The following is a 24,101-nucleotide window of genomic DNA, read 5'->3' as shown; positions in this document are numbered from 1 at the left end:
TGATAAAGAAATAGCCACAGAACTGCTCTCACACACATTTGGGAATTGGATTTTAAGCACACATTCAACAACTAAATTTTTCTGAAGTGGAATTTTTTATACTTTTGGGCACACATTACACAAATCAAAATTATTAGTAGTTTCCTGAGTAAACAGAGCAGGGCTCTTTCTGCCAACTTACTTTAATGGTCCTGTCACCTGATGCAGAGACAATATACTTGTCATCAAAGTCTACAACATTAACAGCAGCACGATGGCCAACCAACACACGACGCAAAGTGATATCAGTAGGTGATGCCATATCCCAAACAGCAATGGACCTGTCCTTTGAACATGTCACCATTAAGCCATTACTGAAACGCAGATGAAGCACTGCCTCGTTGTGATGAATCAGTGTGTTCAGAACTTCGCCTGTGTTTACATCCCAAACTCTGTGGGGAGAGGGAAATGAAATTTATCTTGAATGAACTGAGATGACTACACACATTACAAACAGGAAATGCATGCAATGAAGAGTGGTCTGTTAGTCTAAGGGACAGCCCTTCTCAACTACTTTATCGCTCTGGCTGCCTAAAGTTGCTAAGTCTCATGGTTTGCTTCGAGAAGTCATTTTAACAGACAAAGGGGCTTATGTATAAAAGCCACAAATCAAGCAGAGGCTGACAATGGATTACACCGAGGACTGGCAATGAGATATGAATCTTTTACTTATATGAAAGATGCCAGTTCAAGTTCAGGTCAATAGTAACTGGAAGTTACTGCCATCCCATAGCTGTCCACTAGCTCATGTGAAACAAAGATGCGGTAATTTCCCCTCCATTCGTAGTGCAATGGCATCCACACCACAAAAGAGACCATAAATGGTGCTCTCAGAGATTAAGAACTCATTGGACATGGAGAATGAAGTCTCCTCCAGGCAAAGGCAACACAGAACACTCCAAAGAAACCTGCAATGACTTTGACTGTGCTGTACCTGGGGCGAGCATTGCCGTTGTCACTACAGCCCCTTTATTGAGCATTAAGATCACATAAAACTTTAAACCTAAGAATACAGAAATGGCCAGAGATCAAATGTCAGTATCCTATCATCAGTGGTGGTCAGATTTTTCAGAGGAAGATGCAAGAAACCCTAAATTGGGCAATTATGGAATACCTCACCCAGCAGAGAAGTTTCTTCCTATCCCAGTCAGATGTTGGCTTATGCTCTGAATCATGAGGGTTTATAGTCTTTCAAAACTTTTGAAATTCAAATCCTACAAGTATGCAACTCTAAAGCTTGGGGATGCTAGAAAATACTGCATATAGTCTTTTGCTGTATCATGTGTCTAGCCCTTAAAGGCACAGTACTATACTTGTTTTGTTGAGTGGTCCCTATGCTTTAGTACTTGCAGTAGATTATTTCTTTTGAGTGTCTCTACCCAAGACTTGAGTTCATTGGGCTAATACTTGAGGCTCACCTCACTGTAGAGTCCGAAGATCCAGTTACAATGACTCTCTCGTCATACTGCAGGCAGAGAACAGAGCCAGTGTGCCCTGTTAATATTTTCAAACATTCCAAGCTTGTTTTATCCCAAATCTGTCAAAAACAAAGATATGGGTTGAAATTTTGGCTTTCACTATTGTAAAGAGAAGACCAGTGGTAGCAAAGAGAATCCATGAGCAATCCAGCATGCACATTCTGCTGCAATTTCCAGGTGTGGGGCTTGAGCCTTTGCTTCTGTTTTTATGTTCTCCTGCCTTGCCAAGGAGACAAGCACATGCTGCACAGATCTATGAAACTGCCAACCATGAGGAAGAAGTTTGTCGTCCATACGGAAACATTTTGTTTCCTAGGGAAAGAGCAGAAATTAGCAATAATCCAAACCATTAACAAAACCATAGGATGCAGCCAAGCAAGGGGGCACAAGCCATCTGTTTACAGTAAACCTGATTTCATGACGGTATTGATTTTCAATCAGGTCAAAATTGCCATAACTGGCAGTCCACATCACTCATGAGGCAACACACAAGCAGGGATATGTTACCAGCTTCCCCTGAGAGATTATGCAAAACATGCCATCCTCAGAAAGTGCTGCACGAACAACGCTACCCCATAAAAAGACAGGAGAGATGGGCCCCAAGGAAACAAGCAGCACCTGACAGCCTCCTTCCCAAGTCTAAAGCCAAGACAGAGGCAGTGGCTCATGTCTCTACATAAAGAGGAAGGAAGTATATTACCTTGATGGAGTTATCCCGTAAGCCACTGATGATCTTTTCATCATCATACTGTAAACAGTAGACACCTTTGCTATTTTCAGAGCGGCACTGAATTCTTTGCAAGTTGTGTCGTCCACATCGCCAGTTAGATTCTATAGTCTAGAAAGATAGAAAAACTATTTATACCAAGTGATGAATAAAGCAGTGTATGTTTGTTAAAACCATGATTTCTTAGACAAAAATATGACTTGGATTTTCACTTCAAGTAAAATTCCTCCATGAGCACTGACACATTTGGTTCTTTTGTGGCTACGTACTTTTAAATCACGAGCATATTTCCAATAGCAAATATGTAAAACAGGACTAATTAGAATTATGACTTTTGCATTTTGTCAAGACAAAGCTATAACTTTTTTGTCATTGCAATCTTGCACCAGGATCAATAATGCTTGACTCAGACAGATCTCTTTCTATAATGGGAAAAATTCAATTTGCTCATTTAAATAATCCCATCATCTGATATAGGTTACAAAGCCTCTGTTTTTATAATTCAGGGACATCACACTACACTCAAACTCATTTGGGAAGGCGAACAATACAAATTTCTTTAAAGTCCAAAATGGAGGTCACATCTGTTTTGAAAACTTCAGCTAACGTGTCAAATAGCAAAATATACTAACTGACGCTGTTTTTTTTTTAGGAACCAACTTTGTGAAATGTATGTGTTATATATCTGATTTTAAATCCTGATGAAAACCAAGAAAAAAAATAAAATGAAAACATGAAATAGGGACTATTATAAAAATGAAAATTTACTAGTGGGAAATTGCCTTTAAATTCTTTATAAGATATTATCCGCTATATGTTCTTCCTAAATTTCTTTTTTAAATATGTAATAATTCAGCTTCTTGCTTTGATTTTGTGGTGTATACTTTTCTGGGGAAACAGAAAATTCAAATCTGGTATATTTTAACAAATAGGCTGTAATCAATGTAACATTAAAAGATAGAAAGTAAATCTGCTTTTAATCAACTTTACATTAGCGATAGGACAAATGTTGAGCCATTTCAAAGAAATCAGGAATCCTGTTTAGAAGATTTGTAATAGTAATCATAAAAGAATCAGTGCAGTGGAACAAACACAAAAAACTACAGCACAACATATGGAATCCCTAGACACACTGGGATATTTCTCATCCACTGTTAACACAGAAAAACATAAGTCATATGATAGATTGCAATGTTTGAAAGAGAAAAAACAGGTGAATGAGAATTGAGCAGTTGATGAACTGAAGATTTGTTCTGGAGAGCTCTCTTATTGATATCTTGATGCTATGCTCAATTTATAATCTCCACTCCCCCTTCTAGCCCCTCAGGACACTCCTACTAAAGCATTTTATCTCTGAATCAGAGTTCTGAACTATATTTTGTCCCTCCTTCTGGTTTCCCCCAAAAAGCCTGCAAAATCCCCCAAGAACATAAAACTGATTATTCAAGAACAAGTCAAGACACAAATTTGATTTAATTTTAAAAAAATGTTGCTGTCCAATGGTATCTCATAACGCATTCTAGGGAGACAGCATACCTATTTATCCCACCAACACTCTTCCTGAAGTGCCAGAAGGGTACGATTGGCTTACACGAGATAAGAGATGGTGGTAAGCAAAACAGCAAGATATGCTGTCAAATCATCCACTTTTATTTGCCCATTGGTGACATTTACAAGAAAATTAAGGCAGGAAGCCAGTTTTCATTTTCAGATCAGCAATACTGGTCAGCCAAGGTTTCCAAGTTTTTCAGACTGTTGATCAGCAACTTGTACATTGAGCATTAAATAATTATGCTCTGCTTGTATGTACTGAGTTTTTGACCACCACGCCAGATTCAGCCCTGGGTGTCTATTGTAATGTCCCTGGCAGAGATCAGATTGCTCATTACAATATTTGTTTAAGTTTATTTGATTTGGGGGTTTTTGCAGGGGGAAGAGGTAACCGTTTAATTTTTGGTTTACAGTATTTAGCTATGTTTGTTTATTTAAAAGGTGATATTAATCACCTGCCCTCTGCAGGGCAATATCATTTAATGTTCTGGGAAACAAAAGAAAAGACATTCATTTTAATTCATTCACTATTTCTGTTTAGTTCAATGCTCAAAAATTTCACCAATGGAAGCTACTTAATAAGGTTACCATATGTAAACGTTGGCTACAAATGAAGGAAACTAAAATATTATTTATATATTTGTCTGAGCACTATGAAGCAGTAAGTCATGTGCAGGTGTATATTTTAATTCTATGCGTCAATGTCATTTCATTTAGACATTATGTGGTGTGGCTACTGTGGGAAAATATTTCATGTTTTTGACAACCTGTAAAATCCTCTTACACGGCATAAATTTTCAATGTACTGGGAAAGTAGCCACCATACACAGAGAATATACAGCAGCATTACAATTGGCAATAGAGTGGAAACAGATGTGAGTATAGAGAAATAACATTTTAGATGACAAATACAGCTGAGTGGGTGGGCAACCTGGAAGACCCTCTACAAAGGAGCATGTTAAATACAGTACTTGCAACCACATAAAAGCTTCTTGCTATACAAAATTTAGGTTGTTACTCAAAGGTGAAGCTGACAAAGATTTCACCTGGAACCTCCTCAAGCAGATATTTTAAAATAAATTCTGTGTATGCAGAGTGGATAGGTATTTATATGGAAGGAATTACATTTTATGCACTGCAGCAAACGTTATGGAATTAATGCTACAGAAATCCAAGGTTCCTTCACATACTTATATTACAAAACCTCTGCCACTTGTTACCTGTAATTTTTATATACATCCCCTCAATAAAGCTTCAAATATAATAATAATAATAAAACCTCCTCTAAACTCAGTTCCCAGAACTACAAGCCAGACAAACTTAAATGCTGGGAAATACCAGTTTCCTACAGCATATTCACACCCTCAAGTTTCACACACTTCTATAGCCAAAGTCAAAAACAGAAGAATCACTAGCTGAAAGTAGCTATCAAATACATTGCACTCTCACAGGATAATAAACTAGTGGAGAATCTCATCCAACCAGAGCAGATAATTTAAATCAAGGTAAATTTGAAATCATTCATTTTAATCATGAAAAAGAATAAAACAAAAAATTTATTTGTTTTTGTTTCCTAGAAAATTTATCTTCCTTTCTGGATATCTGGGACATGCTAGGAAAGAAGCCAGAACATCTCTAATGGCAGGTGTACGACTAGTCAGATAGAAGAACATGAAAAAAGGGATGGCTGAAAGAATCCATCTGTCCAACAGTACACAGAGAGGGAAAACTAATGGCTTTAACATAGAGGATATGCAAAGAGCGGCCAAGGACAGACAGGGATGATAGAGCCTTGTTAGTGCTCTAAGTAACTTCTGACAGTAGGGAAAGTATTCAGATTCAGAAGTGTTCTTTTTCCTGGGTTAAGCCTAACAATATATTATCCATGGGATGTGTTAAAAATATAGATTATCCACCTGCTAGGTTACTGTTCATTTGTTTGATAACACACACACACACACGTGCCTTAATTATTTTTTGACCTTTATATGTGTTATAGTAAAAAGTGCACTTGGTTCACCCTCACAGGCAGAGGTGACTTTGTATCTCCTGCAGCACAAATAGAAGTCACCCACTGGTGAAGGGCATGGAGCAGTACCAATTCCATGCTTCCCTGGGGGAACCATTTTAAGTTCCTTCAGTTTACTTGCTAAAACATTAGCAACAGTTAGAAGGATTTTCCTCCTGAAATATTACAAGCTTTTGTGGCAACAGCAGCCGAAGACCTGCCACCCCATCCACATTCCCCCTTCTGCTAACCTGATTGATTAAAAATTAAATATCACTAGAGACATTCATGGACATGGTGAGAAACCCTGGCACACCTCAGAAAAGAAAGACACATCCTGAAATTCTTACCAGTATGCTGGCCCTGTACCCTGCTTGGGAACTTCATTTTTCACACGAGCTCCCTGCAATGGACGTGCTTCCTCCACCTCTCATTCTAACCCACGTAAGTACGCAGGAGGCAGGTTTGTCAAGAGACAGCACAGCCCTTATTAACTGCACAAGCTTTCAACAGACAATCTGCTCAAGCATGTGGAGACATCCAGTTTATACTGGGCATGCACAGAGGTTTAACAGGCATAGCACTTCCATATTAATAACCTGATATAGAATTATAGATGTGTAGGGCTGGAGAGAGGTCATCTAGTCCAGCCCTCTACTGAGGCAGGACCAAGTACTCCTAAAACCACCCCGACAAGTGTTTGCCTAATCTGTTTAAATCTCCAATGACAGGGATTCCACAATTTCCCTTGGAAGTCTATTCCAGTGCTTAACTATCCTTACAGTTAGAAAGTTTTTCCTAATAATATCTAACCTAATTCTCCTTTGCAGCAAATTAAGCCCATTAATTCTTGTCCTACCTTCAGTGGACATGCAGAAACTCAAATATGTTAAGGGCTGTTACAAAGAGAAAGTGAAGACCTAACAGATCCCCTGCCCCCCATAACTTCCTTTTTGAAGACTAAATATGCCCAATTGTTTTGTTTTTTTAAAATCCTTCCTCACAGGTCAGGTTTTCTAAACCTCTTATCATATTTGTAGCTCTTCTCTGGACTCTCTCCAATTTGTCCACATCTTTCCAGAAGTATCACTCCTAGGCTTGACACAGTACTTCAGCTAAGGCCTCACCAGTGCCAAGCACAGTGGGACAATTACCTCCCATCTCTTACACTCAGGACTATCAGGTTTGGAAGGGACCTCAAGAGGTCATCTAGTAAAATCCCTGCTCAAAGCAGGACCAATCCCCAACTAAATCATCACAGCCAGGGCTGTCAAGTCTGACCTTAAAAACCTCTAAGGAAGGAGATTCCACCACCTCCCCTAGGTAACCCATTCCAGTGCTTCACCACCCTCCTAGTGAAAAAGGTTTTCCTAATATCCAACCTAAACCTCCCCTACTGCAACTTGAGACCATTACTCCTTGTTCTGTCATCTGCCACCACTGAGAATAGTCTAGATCCATTTTCTTTGGAACCCCCTTTCAGGTAGTTGAAAGCAGCTATTCAAATCCCCTCATTCTTCTCTTCTGCAGATTAAATAATCCCAGTGTTCCCTCAGCCTCTCCTCATAAATCATGTGCCTCCAGCCCCCTAATAGTTTGTTGCCCTCTGCTGGACCATTCCCAATTTTTCCCATTATTCTTATAGCGTGGCGGCCCAAACTGGACACAGTACTTCAGATGAGGCCTCACAATGCTGAATAGAGGGGAATGATCATGGTCCCTCGATCTGCTGGCAGGGCTCCTACTTATACAGCCCAAAATGCCATTAGCCTTCTGGCAACAAGGGCACACTCGTTGACTCATATCAGCTTTCTCGTCCACTGTACCCCAAGGTCCTTTTCTGCAGAGACAGCTGCCTGCTCGGTCCCTAGTCTGTAGCAGTGAATGGGATATTCCATCCCAAGTTCAGGAACGTTCTGGATTTGTCCTTGTTTAAATCTCAGATTTTCTGTTGCCCATTCCTCTAATTTGTTAAGGTCCCTCTGTATCTATCCCTAAACCCTACCCTCCCAGTGTACCTACCCCTCCTCTCAGTTTAGAGTCATCCGCAAGCTTGCTGAGGATGCAAACCACATCATCCTCCAGATCATTAATGAAGATACTGAACAAAACTGGCCCCAGGACCAACCCTTGGGGAACTCCGCTTGATACCGGCAGCCAACTAGACATGGAGTCATTGATCACTACCCGTTGAGCCCGACAATCTAGCCAGCTTCCTATCCACCTTATAGTTCACTCCAGAATGAATTAGCCCTTTTTATTTGCATCACATTGTTGGCTCAGATTCAATTTATAATCCACTATAACTCCTTTTCAGCAGTATTATTGCCTAGCTAGTTATTCTACATCTTGCATTTGATTTTTCCTTCACTTTCCACTTGTCTTGATTGATTTTCATCTTGTTGATTTCAGACCAACTCTCCAGTCTGTCACGGTGTTTTTGAATTCTAATCCTGTCCTCCAAAGTGCTTGTGACCTCTCCCACTGTGGCAACACATTAAAATTTTATAAGCATACTCTCCACTCCATTAGCCAAGTCATTAATGCAAATATTGACAGTACTGGACCCAAGACAGACCCCTGCAAGACACCACTACATACATCTTCCCAGTTTGACAGCAAACCATTGATCATTACTCTGAATATAGTCTTTCAACAAGTTATGCACTCTATCTTATAGTAATTTCATCTAGACCACATTTTCTGAGTTTGCTTATGAGAATGTCAAGTGGGACTGTGTCAAAAGCCTTACAAAAAAAGATGCATCAAATCTACAGCTTCCCCTCTACCTACTAGGCCAGTAACCCTCTCAAAGATGAAAATTAGATGGGTTTGGCATGCTTTGTATCTTGCTAAATCCATGTTGGTATTTGCATATTACCCTATTATCTTCTAGGTGCTTACAAATTGATTAATACTTTGTTCCAGTATGTTTCCAGGTACTGAAGTTAGACTGAGTGATCTATAATTTTCTGGGTCCTCTCTGTTCCCCAAGCCTAGAGCCACAAGAACCTCGTGGCTGCTGGGAATCTTTCTACTACTCTACCCCAGCCTCAATTTTTTTTAATCTTACTCCTTTGAGTAGCTCTGGTGTCTCCCTCTCCTGTAGAATTTTCGATGCAACTGCAGAGTTAAATTTACATGATTCTTATTGCATCACTGCCACCAGGATTCTGAAGAGCAGATGAGAAAATGAGCAGAGTTGTCACTTTCACTCAGCTACTGCTTAGGAAAGATAGAAGCAGCAGCTGTGACACTGGAGCTCTATGCCTGCAGCCAGAGCCTCCTCTAGGGTACAGCTTTGTGTGGATGTGGGTGAGCAAGGTGCCCCCCTACCAACTCCCCCCTCCCCTCAGCACCTCCTGCCCACCAGGGGGCCCCGCAGATCAATGCCTCTCCCTCCCTCCCAGGACCTACTGCCAATCAGCTGTTTCACTGCATCTGGAGATGCTAGGGGGAGGGGAGAGGAGCAAGGGTGCAGCATGCTTGGGGGAGGCGGAAGAGCTGGGGAGGGGGAAGAGGCATGGGGGGACGTGGAGGAGGCTGGGGGGGGAGGGGTGGAGTGAGGGTGGGGCTTGGGCAGAGCCAGGGGGAGCAGGCTTGCCAGATAGAAACTCAGCGCCTATGTCCCAGACCCCACACCCTCCTAGGGACAGCCCTGCCTGCAGCCTCATTAAATGAATGCATCAGGTCACATTCATAAAGTTCTCTTCACAAACAAGAGAATTTTTTTAACTTTTAAATATAAGCTTATATTCTGTAGAAATTGATGGCTTAGGGTCTACTTACCAAGAAAGTTCCCACTCTATCATGAGTAAACCATTAACTGAAAATACAAGCAAGACTGTCAAGGAGGAAAGGGAAAGATTAGCTTAGAAAAATGACTGCAACCATTTTATCCTTATGAGTAATGAAAAGTTGTTTTTATCTCAATTGCCTCCTTCAATAAAATAAATTGAAGAAATACATCTCCACAAGTATAAAGGTTCAATAGGTAAATCTGTAGAACATAAGATTAAATTAAAAATAAAAAACATTAAGAAATCAGCTAGGTAGGCTGATGACTTTTATAGGAGCTGGAAACAACTAGCTTGGTAAAAAACTTCATTAAGTGTCTTAGTAACATTCCCCAAAATGAATTTCTATTATTCCGTTTTTATGACCTTATTTAGATATATCATATTCTGAATCTAGATGCAAGTTTTTTAAAGTTTTAATAAAGACATACAAAGGTCACCTTTGCTGAACATGTACCAGAAAATATTCCCTATGAGGGAATCAAAGGCTTCCTGTCTTGCTTTAATAATCATCTTGGACGGGATAATCAAGATATGCTTTCAAGAACTGTCTGCAATAAAGTAAGGCTAGCAATTAGGGAGATAATGCTGAAAGCCAAGCTAGATCTGAGTATGACATGTGCCTGGTTCATGCTTACATTATAAATTCAAAGATCAGAAGAGGACAAAACATGGCAAAATGTAAGTGAGTCTGAAAAATTCACTCATCAACTCACTAGAACAGTGGAAAAGCTTTTCCTTGTGAGTATCAGGGCCGAAGTTATTAAATTCTGCAGAATTTAAGACCTAAATATTAAACTTGTTATCTGAAGGCTTGAAAGAATTACTACACAACTACAAGATAAAGGGTTACAGCCTGTTAGCCAGGGAGAGAGAGTAATATGGGGACTGCAGAACATCAGCAATGTATTGGTGAGTAGACCTACCCCAGACTCTGGGAAGGAGAAGAATGCTAGAAATATCGAAGATGTATACACCTGCACTGAGATTGAGAAAGAAGTGGGAGGAAGACCTGTTGAAAGTCTCTGGATACAAGGAGTAAAAAAAGGTGATGTCATGGTAGGCATCTAATATAGACCACCTAACCAGGATGAAGAGGGGTATGAGGTTATTTTTAAACAGCTAATAAAATCATTCAAAACACTGTTGTATTATTTTCCCAACAGATATCTGGGTAGTTGTAGTCCCCCATTACAATCATGCTGGAAGGACATATTGAGTGGGGTCCTGCAGAGGTCTGTCCTGGGTCTGGTTCTATACAATAGCTTCATAAATGATTTAGATAATTGTATAGAGAATACACTTATAAAGTCTGCAGACAGATACCAAGCTGGGAGGGGTTGCAAGCACTTTGGAGGATAGGATTAAAATAAAAAATGATCAAACTGGAGAAATGTTCTGAAATAAATAAGATGAAATTTAATATAGACAAATGCAAAGTACTACACTTAGGAAGGAATAATCGACTGCACAAACACAAAATGGGAAATGACTGCCCATAACTGCAGAAAAGGATCTGGGGGTTCCAGTGGATCACAAACTAAAGATGAGTCAACATGTAATATTGTTGCCAAAAAAAAGTGAACATCATTCTGGGACGTATTATCAGCAGGGTGGTAAGCAAGACATTCTACTTCACACTAACAAGGCCTCCACTGGAGTAGTGTGTCCAGCTCTTGTCACCACACTTCTGGAAAGATGTGGACCTACTGGAGAAAGTCCAGAGGAGAGTAACAAAAATGATTAAAGGTCCGGAAAACATGACTTATGAGGAAAGACTGAAAAAAATGAATTTAGTCTTGAGAAGATAGCAGTCTTCAAGTATGTAAAAGACTGTTATAAAGAGGAGAGTGATAAATTGTTCTCCTTAACCACTGAGGACAGGACAAGAATTAATGTGCTTTAATTGCAGTAAGGAATATTTAGGTAAGACAATAGGAAAAACTTCCTAACTGTAAAGGTAGCTAAGCTCCAGAATAAATTACCTAGGGAGGCTGTGGAATCTCTGTCATTGGAAGTTTTAGAACAGGTTAGAGAAAACACCTGTCAGGGATGGTCTAGATAATATTTAGTCCTGCCTCAGTGCAGGGGACTGGATCAGTGACCCACTGAGGTCCCTTCCAGTCCTACATTTCTATGATTCTATGTATCTAGCTTTCGTTGGTCTGTTATTTACATCACTGAACAGATAGCACAGGGAAAGCAGATTTCACTTAGCTTGCCTATTGGTGTAAAAACTTTTAAATAATTTAAATTACATTCAAATAAAGATAGCTGCTCAAATGATGCAATACTGTCCCTGGTAAGGACTGGAAACTGAAAAGACCACAGACTACCTTTTGGAAGAAGCAGATATCAAGGTATGTATTTCCCAGCAAGGATTCTAGAAACCTTGTATTTAAGAACTCAAAATACATGGAAATTAAATCAACATGACACCTTCCAGACATAAGAAATCATGCCTTCTTGACAGCAGGGAGAGATCGATAACTGATTTTTTTTTTTTTTTTATTGGTAATGTGATACCTGAGCAACGTAATTCAATCCCTTCCAGCTCTCCAGGGGAGATTTAAAAAAAAAACAAAAAAAACCTTACAACCCAAGGGCAAGGAAAATGAGGAGGGCAAGCGTGAGAGTTACTGCAATGATATATGCATCAATAATAAATACAACGGCTGACAGTACACAACCATCCAACAAAGGCTATATTACACATTTTGCTTTCCATTTGAGATTAACATCACTATTTAATAAATGACTGTGTGATACCATGAAAAATACAGTTAGAAATACATTGAACTAGATACTTATTTGCCCACCCTTGCTGTTGTCTGAGCACATCCTACATGCTTAAAAATACACTCAAGCATCCCCCCTATTTGTCAACAGTTTCATTTAAGGAAACTTAACTACCCTTTACAAAACCCATCACTAATGATAAGCTCTCAAAGGAAGATAACTTGGATGTATACAGCCGGCCAGACTTTTCAACAAATTTTCAGTCATCTCACTCCAAAACTGTAAATGTTACTACAAAAATGTATTTCCTTTGAAATTACACTGTAGAGCTTTGGCAAAAAAAAACAAACAGTGAAGATCTTTCCCCACATAATCTTAGTAATGACTCCACTGAAGTGCCTCTTTCCTCTTCATGTTTTGCCTCTTATGTCCAAGGTTTTAAAAGCTAGTTTGTATTTTTTTAAATACGAACTCCCTTCACTTTTGGAAGAACACATGGAGTCTATTTGATGGTTTGGCCACATTCTTTCCGGGAAATCTCATTTGATATTCTCATTGTAATTAAGCACACTACAGTCTCCACAGAAGCAAGATGAAGGACCTTCCCATATATTTCAGGATATGAAGAAAATGTACAAATAATCTTCTTGACAGACCATGAGGAATAGATTATATTTGTGCTAATTCTAAAGGGATATATTAGTCCACCTTCATAGATCATATGAAAGAGGTCCAGGGATTTGGAGTTGTGGTATCAAAACTGTAAAACTTACCCTATTTGGCAATTTGCCTATTACTGTAGTCCATTTAAAACAGTTTATCTGCACCACAATATTTGTGGACTGTTTCCAAGTACAGGGTTAACCGGACAAACTCAGATGATCTTCACACAAACAAATTTTGCAACTCCACATTTGGTTCTCTCAAACACCACACTAGCTTTCCCTTTAAGGGAGTTCCTAAAGTACTTAGCTTGGCTGTTCAGCAACAATTGATTTGTAAACATCTGAAATTACTGGACTACCTCTTATGAAATAAAAACTAATTAAATATTTGGCCTCATTTACTGTTCACAATAGAAGTGGACAGAGTCGCATGCCTCTTTTCAAGAATTTGGTTTCAGATCTCTAAAGTGTCCTTTCTCATTCAATGATTGCAGAAGTGACAGTATATTCTGGAAATGTATTTGGTAGAGAGCAGATATTGGCACTAACAAATTTTCAGAGAGACAAGGAGCCTCAATTTGCCAAATCACAGGCTGTATTACCTTGCAGCTATCATCACCTTGTGGCTGCATGGACTTTTGACCCCAAATGCTAATAGAATCCAAGGGAAAGAATTAAATTAGCTCTTCATCCATCTCTCATTTTTGCTTCCAATTGTCAATTTGGTTTTTAGATTACTTTTTCAGTTCTGTCATTCAGTCAATCCAATGGAGACAGACCATTTTTCTACTGCACTTATCCTCACTTATAACCCAATTTAGTACCAGCTGCATACATTAATGAAATCCCTTTTGTTGTTAAAATAGTTTAACAATGGGTTCTGGTATATCCTTGTACCTTGCATGTGAAATAGTGATAGTGAGAAGTAAGTCATAACATGTACATTTCGTTGCACTAAAAATGTGGTCTTCAGGTAAATGTTTTGTAAAAACACGTTTTTGTCTTCTGAGTGCTAATGTGATAGTTACTAGGAAAACAACTTAAGTGGTGTGCCAAAGATGGATACTGAATTTAGAGTTCCTGTGGAAAGGCAGGGATCACAAAGCTTACAAAAGGATGATATTACAGGTAGATAGATATAGAACAAAGTTTGAAGTAAGAGAGCAACACTGCTTTTAAAAATCAGCAAGGATAGAAAATCCTTCAGACCCTGAATTGCCCCTAAGATGAAGTTTGGTATTTTTACAGCAGTTATCTGCATGACCTTTTGAAGAACTCAATAATGGAGGGGATGGAATTTAATCAGGTTGTACCCCTCTACCTCCACCCTTTTGTTAGCAATCCCTAGAGAAAAGAGGCCCAAGTGCTGTAGCTGGCTTTTTGTGTTGCAGACTTTCTGACTGAAGGACTGTGTCAACAACTTGTTGTGAGAGTCAACAGAGAGAGAGCCCTTATGAATCATACCTTACAGAGACATTTATTGGAAGAATTGGAAATGATGGGACCTTACAAGAGAAAAAATCATCTGATCCTTGACTACGAGCTCAAGAAATTCAGGGTACTAAAAGCATCAACCCTAATCCAGGATGGAAACATCTGAAACATGGGAACATTTCCCAGGGCTTAAATTGAAAAGCATTTGAGCATAGAGAACAAGTCCCAAGTTGCACAACTCCTCAACCCATCTACAGTCTCCAAATTAGCAACTTCATAAGACCAAGACTAGGAAAATTTTGCTGGTATAAGATGAATGCTTGGGATTCTGGAAGTGAGAGTTGGCTTAACAAGAGAGACTTCATATCCTTAGAAGTCTGGACAAAGACATGTCTGTTTCCTGAATATGGACAAGCTAAGGTTTACACTGATTTTGGGTAGAGAGAATTCCAGACTGAGAGACTGTAACTGAAAGACCTGGCTCCCTTTGAGTAGTTAGCTTAAGTGTCCTGGACAAATAAAGATGGAATGTTAAGTAGGAGTGAGTGTCTGGTGCGGCCAACACCCATGTGGGGCTTGGTGGGTGGCAGCCAGCCCCTTGAATTCACCTGATGTTGCTGACAGCCAGTAAAGAGTACAGACTAGTGTTTTATAAATTTACAGATCTTAAGGCCAGAAAGGACAGTTATGATCATCTAGTCTGACATCTTGAATAAACATTATGACTTAGTATTCCACCCAGTGATTCCTACATCAAGCCTGTAACTTGTGATTGAGACAGAGCATCTCTTTTAGAGAGACCGCTAATCTTGATTTAAAGATTTCAGGAGGTGGAGAAGCCACAAAATCCTTAAGAAAGCTATTTCAATGGTTAATTGCCTTGACTGTTAAAAATTTATGCCTTATTTCTAAGTCTGACTCTGTCCAGCTTCGGTATCCAGACATTTAATCTTGTCATATCTTTGTCTGCTAACTTAAAAAGCCCTTGACTGATCAAGCTCCTCTTCAAAGCCCTAAGGAGTCCCAGAGAAAAGAGTCAATGTTAAAATGGAATTATGGTTGTAAGTTTATATCAGTAACTTTGGGGAAAGACTTGATAGAATATTTTATTTTACAGACACCAAGCATTAGAAGGCCAGGACATTTTAAGTTAAGGATACCTGCAAAACACCAAAACGTTAAGAAAGTATAGAAACGCAAGAGTTAAGGTGCTTTAGAGAACCTTAACTCTGATCCTGTATGCTCACCTCCCTTTATGTGAGTTAATGAGACAACTTATTCTACAGGGCAAGGTTATATTCCATATTCAGCGTATGAATGTAAGTACCCGTTGCCAACTACAGAAATACCACCTTCAAAGCCAGATTCTCCTCCATTTCTCTGCCCATTGACATACCAGCTACACCAACAGCTTCGCACTTACCATAGACACATGCCCCCCAACGCAACGCGCCACACCCAACCAACTACTCAGTATAGTTAAGAAACTACAGGAGAAACATACCTACCACATATCACTTTCATGTTTCCTTGTTCCAACAGAAGCCTCAGTCACAGACAGCCACCTTATCCCTGTACATTTTACAAGTACTACACAGATTCCAGAGGAACCTCATTTAATGAAAGATGTGACAGGACAGGGCCAAATGTATTTTGAATGGCAGTTATGGGAGGAGAGTTACCATTCAATAAAATACTTGGAGTCTACATTTCCAGATTTTGAAACACTTGGTATTTTTGCTTGTTGTGTTGGGGATTTTTTTTGGCTTTGTTTGAAGATGTGAACGCTCAAAAATTTCCATGACATCAATTTTTTTTTAAAAAAAATTTTTTTGGACAGGGTGTCTATTAAGGTGGGTTTTTAAGATACCGTTTTGAATTTATAATCTGAAGTTTAATTTTCTCTGAAACTTGTACAGTTACAAGAAAATGTCTCCATCAGACTTACAGATTTCACTTGATATCACCCCCTCACTTTGCAAGATCACTTAAAATATGCAAGGCTAGGTTTTTTTTTATTATTATTTTTTATATTCAATCAGATGTCAGGGTAGGTTTTGGGGGTTTGGTTTTTTTTCAGCTTTTATGGCTGTTCATTCCCTATCAGTTTCAAAACCTTCATATCTCTAAGTCTGGCCAACAACATAAAGATGCACAAAGGATACAAGTAGTAAAAGAATTTTTAGGCCCAAATACTGCTATTTCTGCTACTTACTTAAATGGGAACAAGATCTGGCCTTTACTACTGGAGAAGGGGGCTCCAGCAAGAAATAAAACTGAAGCAATGGAGGGAAGCCTGCTGCCTAAGCCAGGTATCAATCACAGCAAAGCAAGGGTTAACCAATACCAGAAGGATCTTATTTCAGGAAACCAACTTCAACCATGCTAACAGAACTTGTATGCAGAAGAGAAAAGGATAAAACAAGCTATCTCACCACACAAGTATGTAAAGGTGTATGGTGCACAACCAACATGTACTAATAGCATAGCTGATTTCATTTTGCTTAGGCTTTATTTTATGTTTAGATTTATACTTGAAAAAATCATTTGAATTGTTATCAGTAGCTTATTAAAATACATATTTGAAAATGAGGCTTAGAGCTGATTTGTGAGGTAGCTAAATTTTACAGACAAGTTGGAGTTTTGAGTAATTTTGTTCATGAAGTGCCAGCCATACAAGCTCACATTTGCCATAACAGAATGATTTCATTAGTTCACATCTGCCTTAACCAACAAACACATGTTTCTCCACTAATGAATTTTGGACCAATAACTTTTATGTCCATCACCTGGCTGAAATAAATGCATTACAGTTTTTGGTCTAAGGAACACATTTTCATGGCAGATACATAGCTAACTGGATAAGACTAAGCTTTTCTTCTAATATGTGAACACCAAGATGACTTTAATCTGTCAAAAACATATGTTGAAAAGTAAATAAGCCATAACTTTGTAGCTCTTTTGCAAGGTAAGCAAAATATCACATTGCCAAACAAAGCCATTTCTTCCTCATCTTCATTCCTAAAACGCACTTTATGTTATAACCATATTGTAGACTCTTACTACAGTCATTCAAGACAGACAACAAAATTCTGCACTCTTTTTAAGGACAGCTATATTTGTTATCTTGAGTCTCTTAAAATTAAGGGGGGAAATGAAAATATTAAATAGATCTTTGTATTTTAATCTTTAATATTAGATGTTTAAATCTGAACTTTTTTTAAAAGTTAGGATAATCAAATTATATAGAAAATCTGGTTATACAGTATGCATTGATTGTCTTGGGGTGCACAAGACTTAAATATTATAATTCTGTTAAGTCAGACTTCACAATTCGTTTCTGAAAAGTCCCAAAGACTTTCAGAAAAAGAAACATGCTTCTAACATTGACATTAACAAGTTACCTGCATATTGTATTTACTCTATCCAATAAATCACTGCACATATTTACTGCATTTTCCTGGCAAATTAGAATTAGTACTAGAAATAGTGTAATTAATTACACAATGCATATTATTTAAAAACATACTGTTCAGGAATACACAGAGTAACAAACTATCAAGAAAATGTACTAGCTTCAAAAAGTTATTTGCACTGAAAAAGTTGTGTTAGAAAACATACCTCTATATCCTGTATTATCTTTGGGTATAATGACCTGTAAAATGAATTTGGTGGGCCATCTGTGGGTCTGTTTTTAAACAGGTACTGATCCCTAACAAAGAACAAAAAAAAAAGGTTATTTTCCAGTACGACATGCTAAACCAAAGATCCCTGCACAATGGATAACTCTGCACTAATCTAAAACTTAGCATATACATTCTCAAACAATACTTTTGATACCTTAAAGTCAGTTAACCCATGCAAAAGAATATCTAAAGGACTATATACCTCAATAAACGCTGTATTTAAAAATGTTTGAGGTTCAGAAAAGGAAATCTTTTTCTTTCATTGTGTTCGGTAAACAGGGATTTGCTATTTTGACAGGCTTTTTTAGATTGCTGGGTTTCCCACCTTTGACAGGTCTTGAGGCAGAGTCTGCAGTTTCATGGGCATGCTATTACAGAGGGCAGTAGAGAAGAAAAACACAATGAGGAACCTCCCTCTCGATTTGCAAAAGATGGAAAACCCCAGTTTTCCCATATCTGGAACAACATATTATCAGGAAAGAAATGAATTCTTTGAATTCTTTCTGAATTCTAGCTAGCCATTTCGCAAAATTTTAAGTGGCAATATTTCACTTGACAAAGTACCTAACAAGCATATTGAGTAGCTTTCTGTACTCAGTGTTGCACATTACAGTTCAGAGGTAATATGGATAAATATGCAAAAACTGCTACATTGAGACTTTGCAGAGTAAAATTTACCATAAGAACTCAAGAAGTGAAAAGCAATGGGGTGCGTAGGGAAATTGAACAAGATATCTGAAGAAAAAGGGAGCAGATTAAACAAGTACAGATTTTGAATACAACTTATGCCCCCCTTCCATCTATCCTAACACCCCCACACTTCTCCACAGAAGATATACGAGGACTAACAATACCATAAATTTATCTCTTGGCAGAACACTAGATTAGGGACACTTGTTACAAATAGCCTACAAAGCTGGGTGAATTAGTTTACATTTTGCAGTGGTACTTACCAACCCCTTCTTTCAGAGAGCCCTTTCCACAGTGGATCAGTGCGCACCATTCTCTCAATCAATTTCTTCCATAGCATTCCCTCAGAGATGACTCTCTGCCATTCCTTACACACCAGCTCTGCTGCACAGAGCGATCTGGCATCAAGATAGGAAAGGATATTTTCTGCTATGTGATCTAAGCCTTGCTCTACAAAAAATAAGGACAATCAAAATGTCAGTCTTGACAGTAAACCACTAAATGATCTCAGCTTGTGTGGTACACTCAGGAGAAAGATAACGTGGTTCTACTTAAGGTACTAGAGAAGTACTAACACAAATATTTGTTTTCTAGATGGGCTTAGTGCTGTATCATTATGGATAAATTATCTAACACTATACAAGAAAATAAAGTGGCATTATGATCTAACCAATCAAACTTGATATGTTTTTCTCAGATTACTAATACTTTATTTTCAACTGCACTGAAAATTAAGCTAGAGTTAGATAAGAAAATACAGCTACCAGTAAGGAAGCACTGAATTCAAACTGACACAAGAAGCAACAGTTTGAACAAGTTAATAATTCTTTATTCTTTATTTCTAACATCTTTTGCATAGCAGAATTCCACTCTATGAAGGCTGGGCTATGAAAGTAAACCAGAATTCACCACCATGCATTAACAGCACAACAATTATTCTGCAGCTTTTTCTGCTCCATATTAATTCCACCACAGATGCGGGGAAGGAATGCTGAACTCTTTCAGAATATTAGAGTTTGCTAAATGACAACACAAATGAAACACTTCATATTTCGCTTCTCTTACCAGTCGTCCCTTTTATGATTAACTCCTACCCGGACAATGTAGAGTAAATGAACACAGTATATGATCAGATTCCTCTTGAGCAAATGCTCCATATCCTTGTGAGATGGTCAGGAGAGGTATTGAAAAGGATGCTGCAGAACAGTGTTTCTCAAATGTGGCCACCGTGGCCATCAGGGGTTTTTCTTGTGGCTAAAGCCTCCTGGGCAGTGATTGGGTAGGAAGGGGGAGCAGCAAAGCACTCACTCCTTCCTGGGGGCCACCGGTAGGGGTTGGGCCCTGTCCCCCTCTGGCGCTACAAACACAAGAGGAGCAGACAGCCAGCATAAGTTCTCCCCTTTCCCAGAGGCAGTGGGGTTCAGGCTTCCAGGGTTCTGCTGCCCCAGCCCTGGGGCGCTGGGCAGCAGACTCTGGCCATGGGGCTTTGGGTTCCGCCACAGATATTCAGGCTCCATCCACCAGTCACAGGGCTTTGGGCTCTGGCCCCAGGCTCAACTCCCCCACCCCCCATGGCCCCCCTTCTCCAGCCCTCCATTGCCCCTGGCCCCTGCTGCCTCACTACCCACCTCTCTATTCAGAGCTTAATTTATCACCCGGCTTGCCAGGGCTGAGTAAGTCTGCTGTGAAAAGTGATGTTTAAAAAATCTACAAATATCAATTTTCACAGGAGCAGACTTACTAGCTAGCAAGTCAAAAAAGGAAAACCACCCAAAATAAACAAAAAAGAGAAGAACATGCAAAGCACCTTATTTTGTTTCTATTCTGTTTAGGTCCAGTAAAGAATAGAGAAAACTGTACATTATTTTTATTACCGAGTCTGAAAAAAAAAACCTACATAAATTACAATTATTTGTACATGTGCATATTTATTTGTTTTTCCTAAAGTAAATTAAATATTTTAGGAAAAACTGTCAGCACAGCCACCAGTAAGAGTTGGTGGCCGCACTCTAAGGCCACCAAAAAATTTCTTGTTCAAACCCCTGTGAAAACAATTCTCACAAGGGCTCTCCACCTCACAAGAGTTCTCCACTTTCTAATGTCAAGGTTAAATACCTCTTCCATTAAGCTGTTAATACAACCTGAGAACATGCTGCATGACCACTCCTGAACTTACTTCAGAAGCTAAGAGTTCTTAACTGAATACTAAAGAAAGCACACACTTTAGCCTTGTCTTCACTACTGCGCTGCAGTGGCGCTGATGTACTGTGTCCAGTTCTGGGCATGACACTTTAGGAAAGATGTAGATAAATTGGAGAGCGTCCATAAGAGGAGTAACAAAAATGGTAAAAGGTTTGGAAAACCTGACCTATGAGGAAAAGTTACAAAAAAAACTGGGTGTGTTTAATGTTGAGGAAAGGCAGTACTGAGGGGGACTTAAGTCTTCAGATTTGTTAAGGTCTGTTCTAAAGAGGATGGTGATAAATTGTTCTGCATGTCCACTGAAGGTAGGACAAGTAGTAATACATTTTAGATATTCGGAAAAACTTTAAGGTTAAGGGTATTCACCCACAAAAGCTCATGATCCGAAACGTCTGTTAGTCTACAAGGTGCCACAGGATTCTCTGCTGCTTTTACAGATTCAGACTAACACGGCTACCCCTCTGATACTTGACACCATGCAAGGCACTGCATTTAGCCCTATGGAGTGGAAATCCATCAACCTCATGAAGAAACTTGCCAGCATATATGTACCTGCCCCTGGAAATTTCCATTACATTCATCTGACGAAGTGGGTATTCACCCACGAAAGCTCATGATCCGAAACGTCTGTTAGTCTACAAGGTGCCACAGGATTCTCTGCTGCTTTTACAGGTTAAGGATAGTTAAACTTCCTTATTAGGCTTCCAAGGGAGGTTGTAGAATCCCCTCACTGCAAGTTTTTAAGAGCAGGTTGGACAAACACATGCCAAGGATGGTCCAGGGCTACAAGTCTTGCCTCGGCTCAGGAGGCTGGACTTGATCTGTCTGTCCCTTCCAGCTGTACATTTCTTTGATTCTATAATTTATAGAGAAGAATCTGGATAAACCCTAATTTGACTTGGTAGCTGCAAAATCTGTATCATCATCTTTAGAAAGTGCTTTGTTATTGATTCTTGATTGCATGGATATCATTTAAAACTGCTCAACAGCCATTTCTTCTGCAATTTCCTCTCTTCTCTTCACCATTCATTAATTTTCACAGGGCTTGTCCAACTAATATGCAGTTCAGTGAAGGACTCTCTATAGAAACGTTCTTAAATAGATCTCTTCTTAAATTAATACTGTTTTCATTGCTAGGTTTAAACTAGGCCATCAAGAAGTACAGTAGCAAGTGAAAAAAGTTGTCACCCAGAAGCTTTTACACTTAGTATATGTCAAGGATTTCTTTGCCATCTGTTACAATTTGACATATACTATCTGCTAAAACTAAGGTATTTCTAGTGGAATTCTCTGACTAATGCTATTTTTAATACGGCAAAAATCCAGGCTCTTTGAATTCAGTAATGGACCTAACCGTGATTTCCCAGTGTACGATGATGGACCTCACTCAGTAGGCCTTTTCACCAACCCACCAATGAAGCTTAAGTGTTCTGAAAGTTAGATCCTAATTCTTTTAAAGGCTAATCTGAATATATATCCCTGACCTGCTGTCTACATTGTTTCTACTTTTGTTCAACTTTAAATGAGCTCAATCTGCTTACTAGCTAGTACTCTTGATATAAATTAATGTTTAGACTAAAGATAAGGTGCAAAGGGGAATGCATGCAGCACCCCATATAAATTATCAAATACACTGATGTATTGGAAAACCTTTGGGTGCATCTCCACTGACTTCAGTGGAGTTGTATGTATCACTGACATTACCCAAAACATCTAAAAGCTTAACATTCTAGTCCAGCTGTAGAATAAAGATTACCTTATCTGATGGGTTCTGTTATGAGGGAACATGGTACAGAACAATGACCTGCATCTGCCTGAGCAGGTGGGCTAGATTCTGGATATGTGTGTGTTTGGACTTGGGCTAGAGAATGTAGTTGATCTACAAGTTGTATCCAAGCAGTGGTCTAAAAATGCAGCCATTTCAATATACCTCTTCCAGTAATCAGAGTTCTCAGAATATAATTACATCTGCTGCAGAGTGCATGAGAGTAGCAAGTGTAATTAGAAAACCATGACCTGGAAGAATGTCTTCTCTCAATTTCTGAATAAATGCATTAACTTCCCTGGTCAAGCCAATTTTTGAGTAACTGATCTGGAAACCTGTAACTCTAGGGAACAGACTGAGAAATACAGAGATAAATATTTTCTTGATACAGCTTGTGGCATCATCTCTTGCAGCCAAAGAAGGGAGCTCTGCCAATGGGCTCTCATTTGGTATAACTCTGCTTTACTTGTGAGTCTCTTTTGACTCCATTGTCATAAAAATGGCATTGCTAAAGTCTCTCTTTGGGCCCAGAAGTTTAGGTTTGTCAGAATCTGATGGTAAAGGATACGACTTAATCACAGATTCTGAGACTGTAATGGGCCCAGTGACTCCTTTGGGTTCATCCCCTGCTGGAGTGGCTGAGGCCAGGGCTGGAGCTCCCCTCTCCCTTGCTGCTCATAGCTGTGGGCTGGTGCCAGAGTTGTGTTGTGTGTACTTCCCCTCCCTCTCCAGCTGGGGCCTGGGCCCAGAGCTGTTCTTCCCTACTTCCCCAATGGCCAGAGCATGTCTCCCACAGCAGTCCTCCTCCGCCCCAGCAGCAATAGGAACGGTCAGTCGTGTCATTCGCCCTCCATCACACCCCCCCGCCCCCGGGCTCTAAATCAGGGCCCCCCGACAGTTATTTTTAGTAAAAGTCACGGACAGGTTGCCGGCTTCCATGAACTTTTATTTATTGCCTGTAATCTGTCTGTGACTTCTACTAAAAATAACTGACAAAATCATAACCTTACTAATGGAGTACCATTTTTGCCATCAGGAGCACTGGTGCAAGCTTATTGAACTCTCTCTGAAGAGATGATGCTGGAATAGTATCTGTTCTCTCTGTGTAGTTAGAGATATTTAAATTGCAATATTACGCTGCCTTTATAAATCCAAGATAAAGAGGGTTACCCAGTTCTGGGATTTATGATACAGTAGCTAAAGCAAAATGATTCTCTGGTGACATCCTGTGGATAGTTACCTGTATCCTTGGAAACACGATGCTGTTCTCAAACTAAACGATCACATTCCTCAATGTTGCATTTATTTTTGGTTCAATTA

The 24,101-nt window shown here is 39.3% G+C and overlaps 1 protein-coding gene across 7 annotated transcripts in view; it reads right to left on the bottom strand.

Moving 5' to 3' along the window:
• Nucleotides 1-24,101, bottom strand: part of FBXW11 (F-box and WD repeat domain containing 11) — a 117,439-nt gene that overhangs the window by 20,906 nt on the left and 72,432 nt on the right. For all 7 annotated transcript variants that reach the window (XM_032768698.2, XM_032768700.2, XM_032768694.2 and 4 more), the window contains 5 exons: nt 19,078-19,264; nt 18,060-18,150; nt 2,218-2,355; nt 1,458-1,576; nt 182-431 (listed from right to left, as the gene is read on the bottom strand). In XM_032768698.2, the coding sequence (XP_032624589.1) occupies nt 182-431; nt 1,458-1,576; nt 2,218-2,355; nt 18,060-18,150; nt 19,078-19,264 (785 nt within the window). The remainder of the gene's footprint in view (nt 1-181; nt 432-1,457; nt 1,577-2,217; nt 2,356-18,059; nt 18,151-19,077; nt 19,265-24,101) is intronic.

This window comes from Chelonoidis abingdonii, chromosome 7 (genome assembly GCF_003597395.2).
Source record: "Chelonoidis abingdonii isolate Lonesome George chromosome 7, CheloAbing_2.0, whole genome shotgun sequence".
NCBI lineage: Eukaryota > Metazoa > Chordata > Testudines > Testudinidae > Chelonoidis > Chelonoidis abingdonii.
This window is presented reverse-complemented; position numbering and strand designations above follow the sequence as displayed.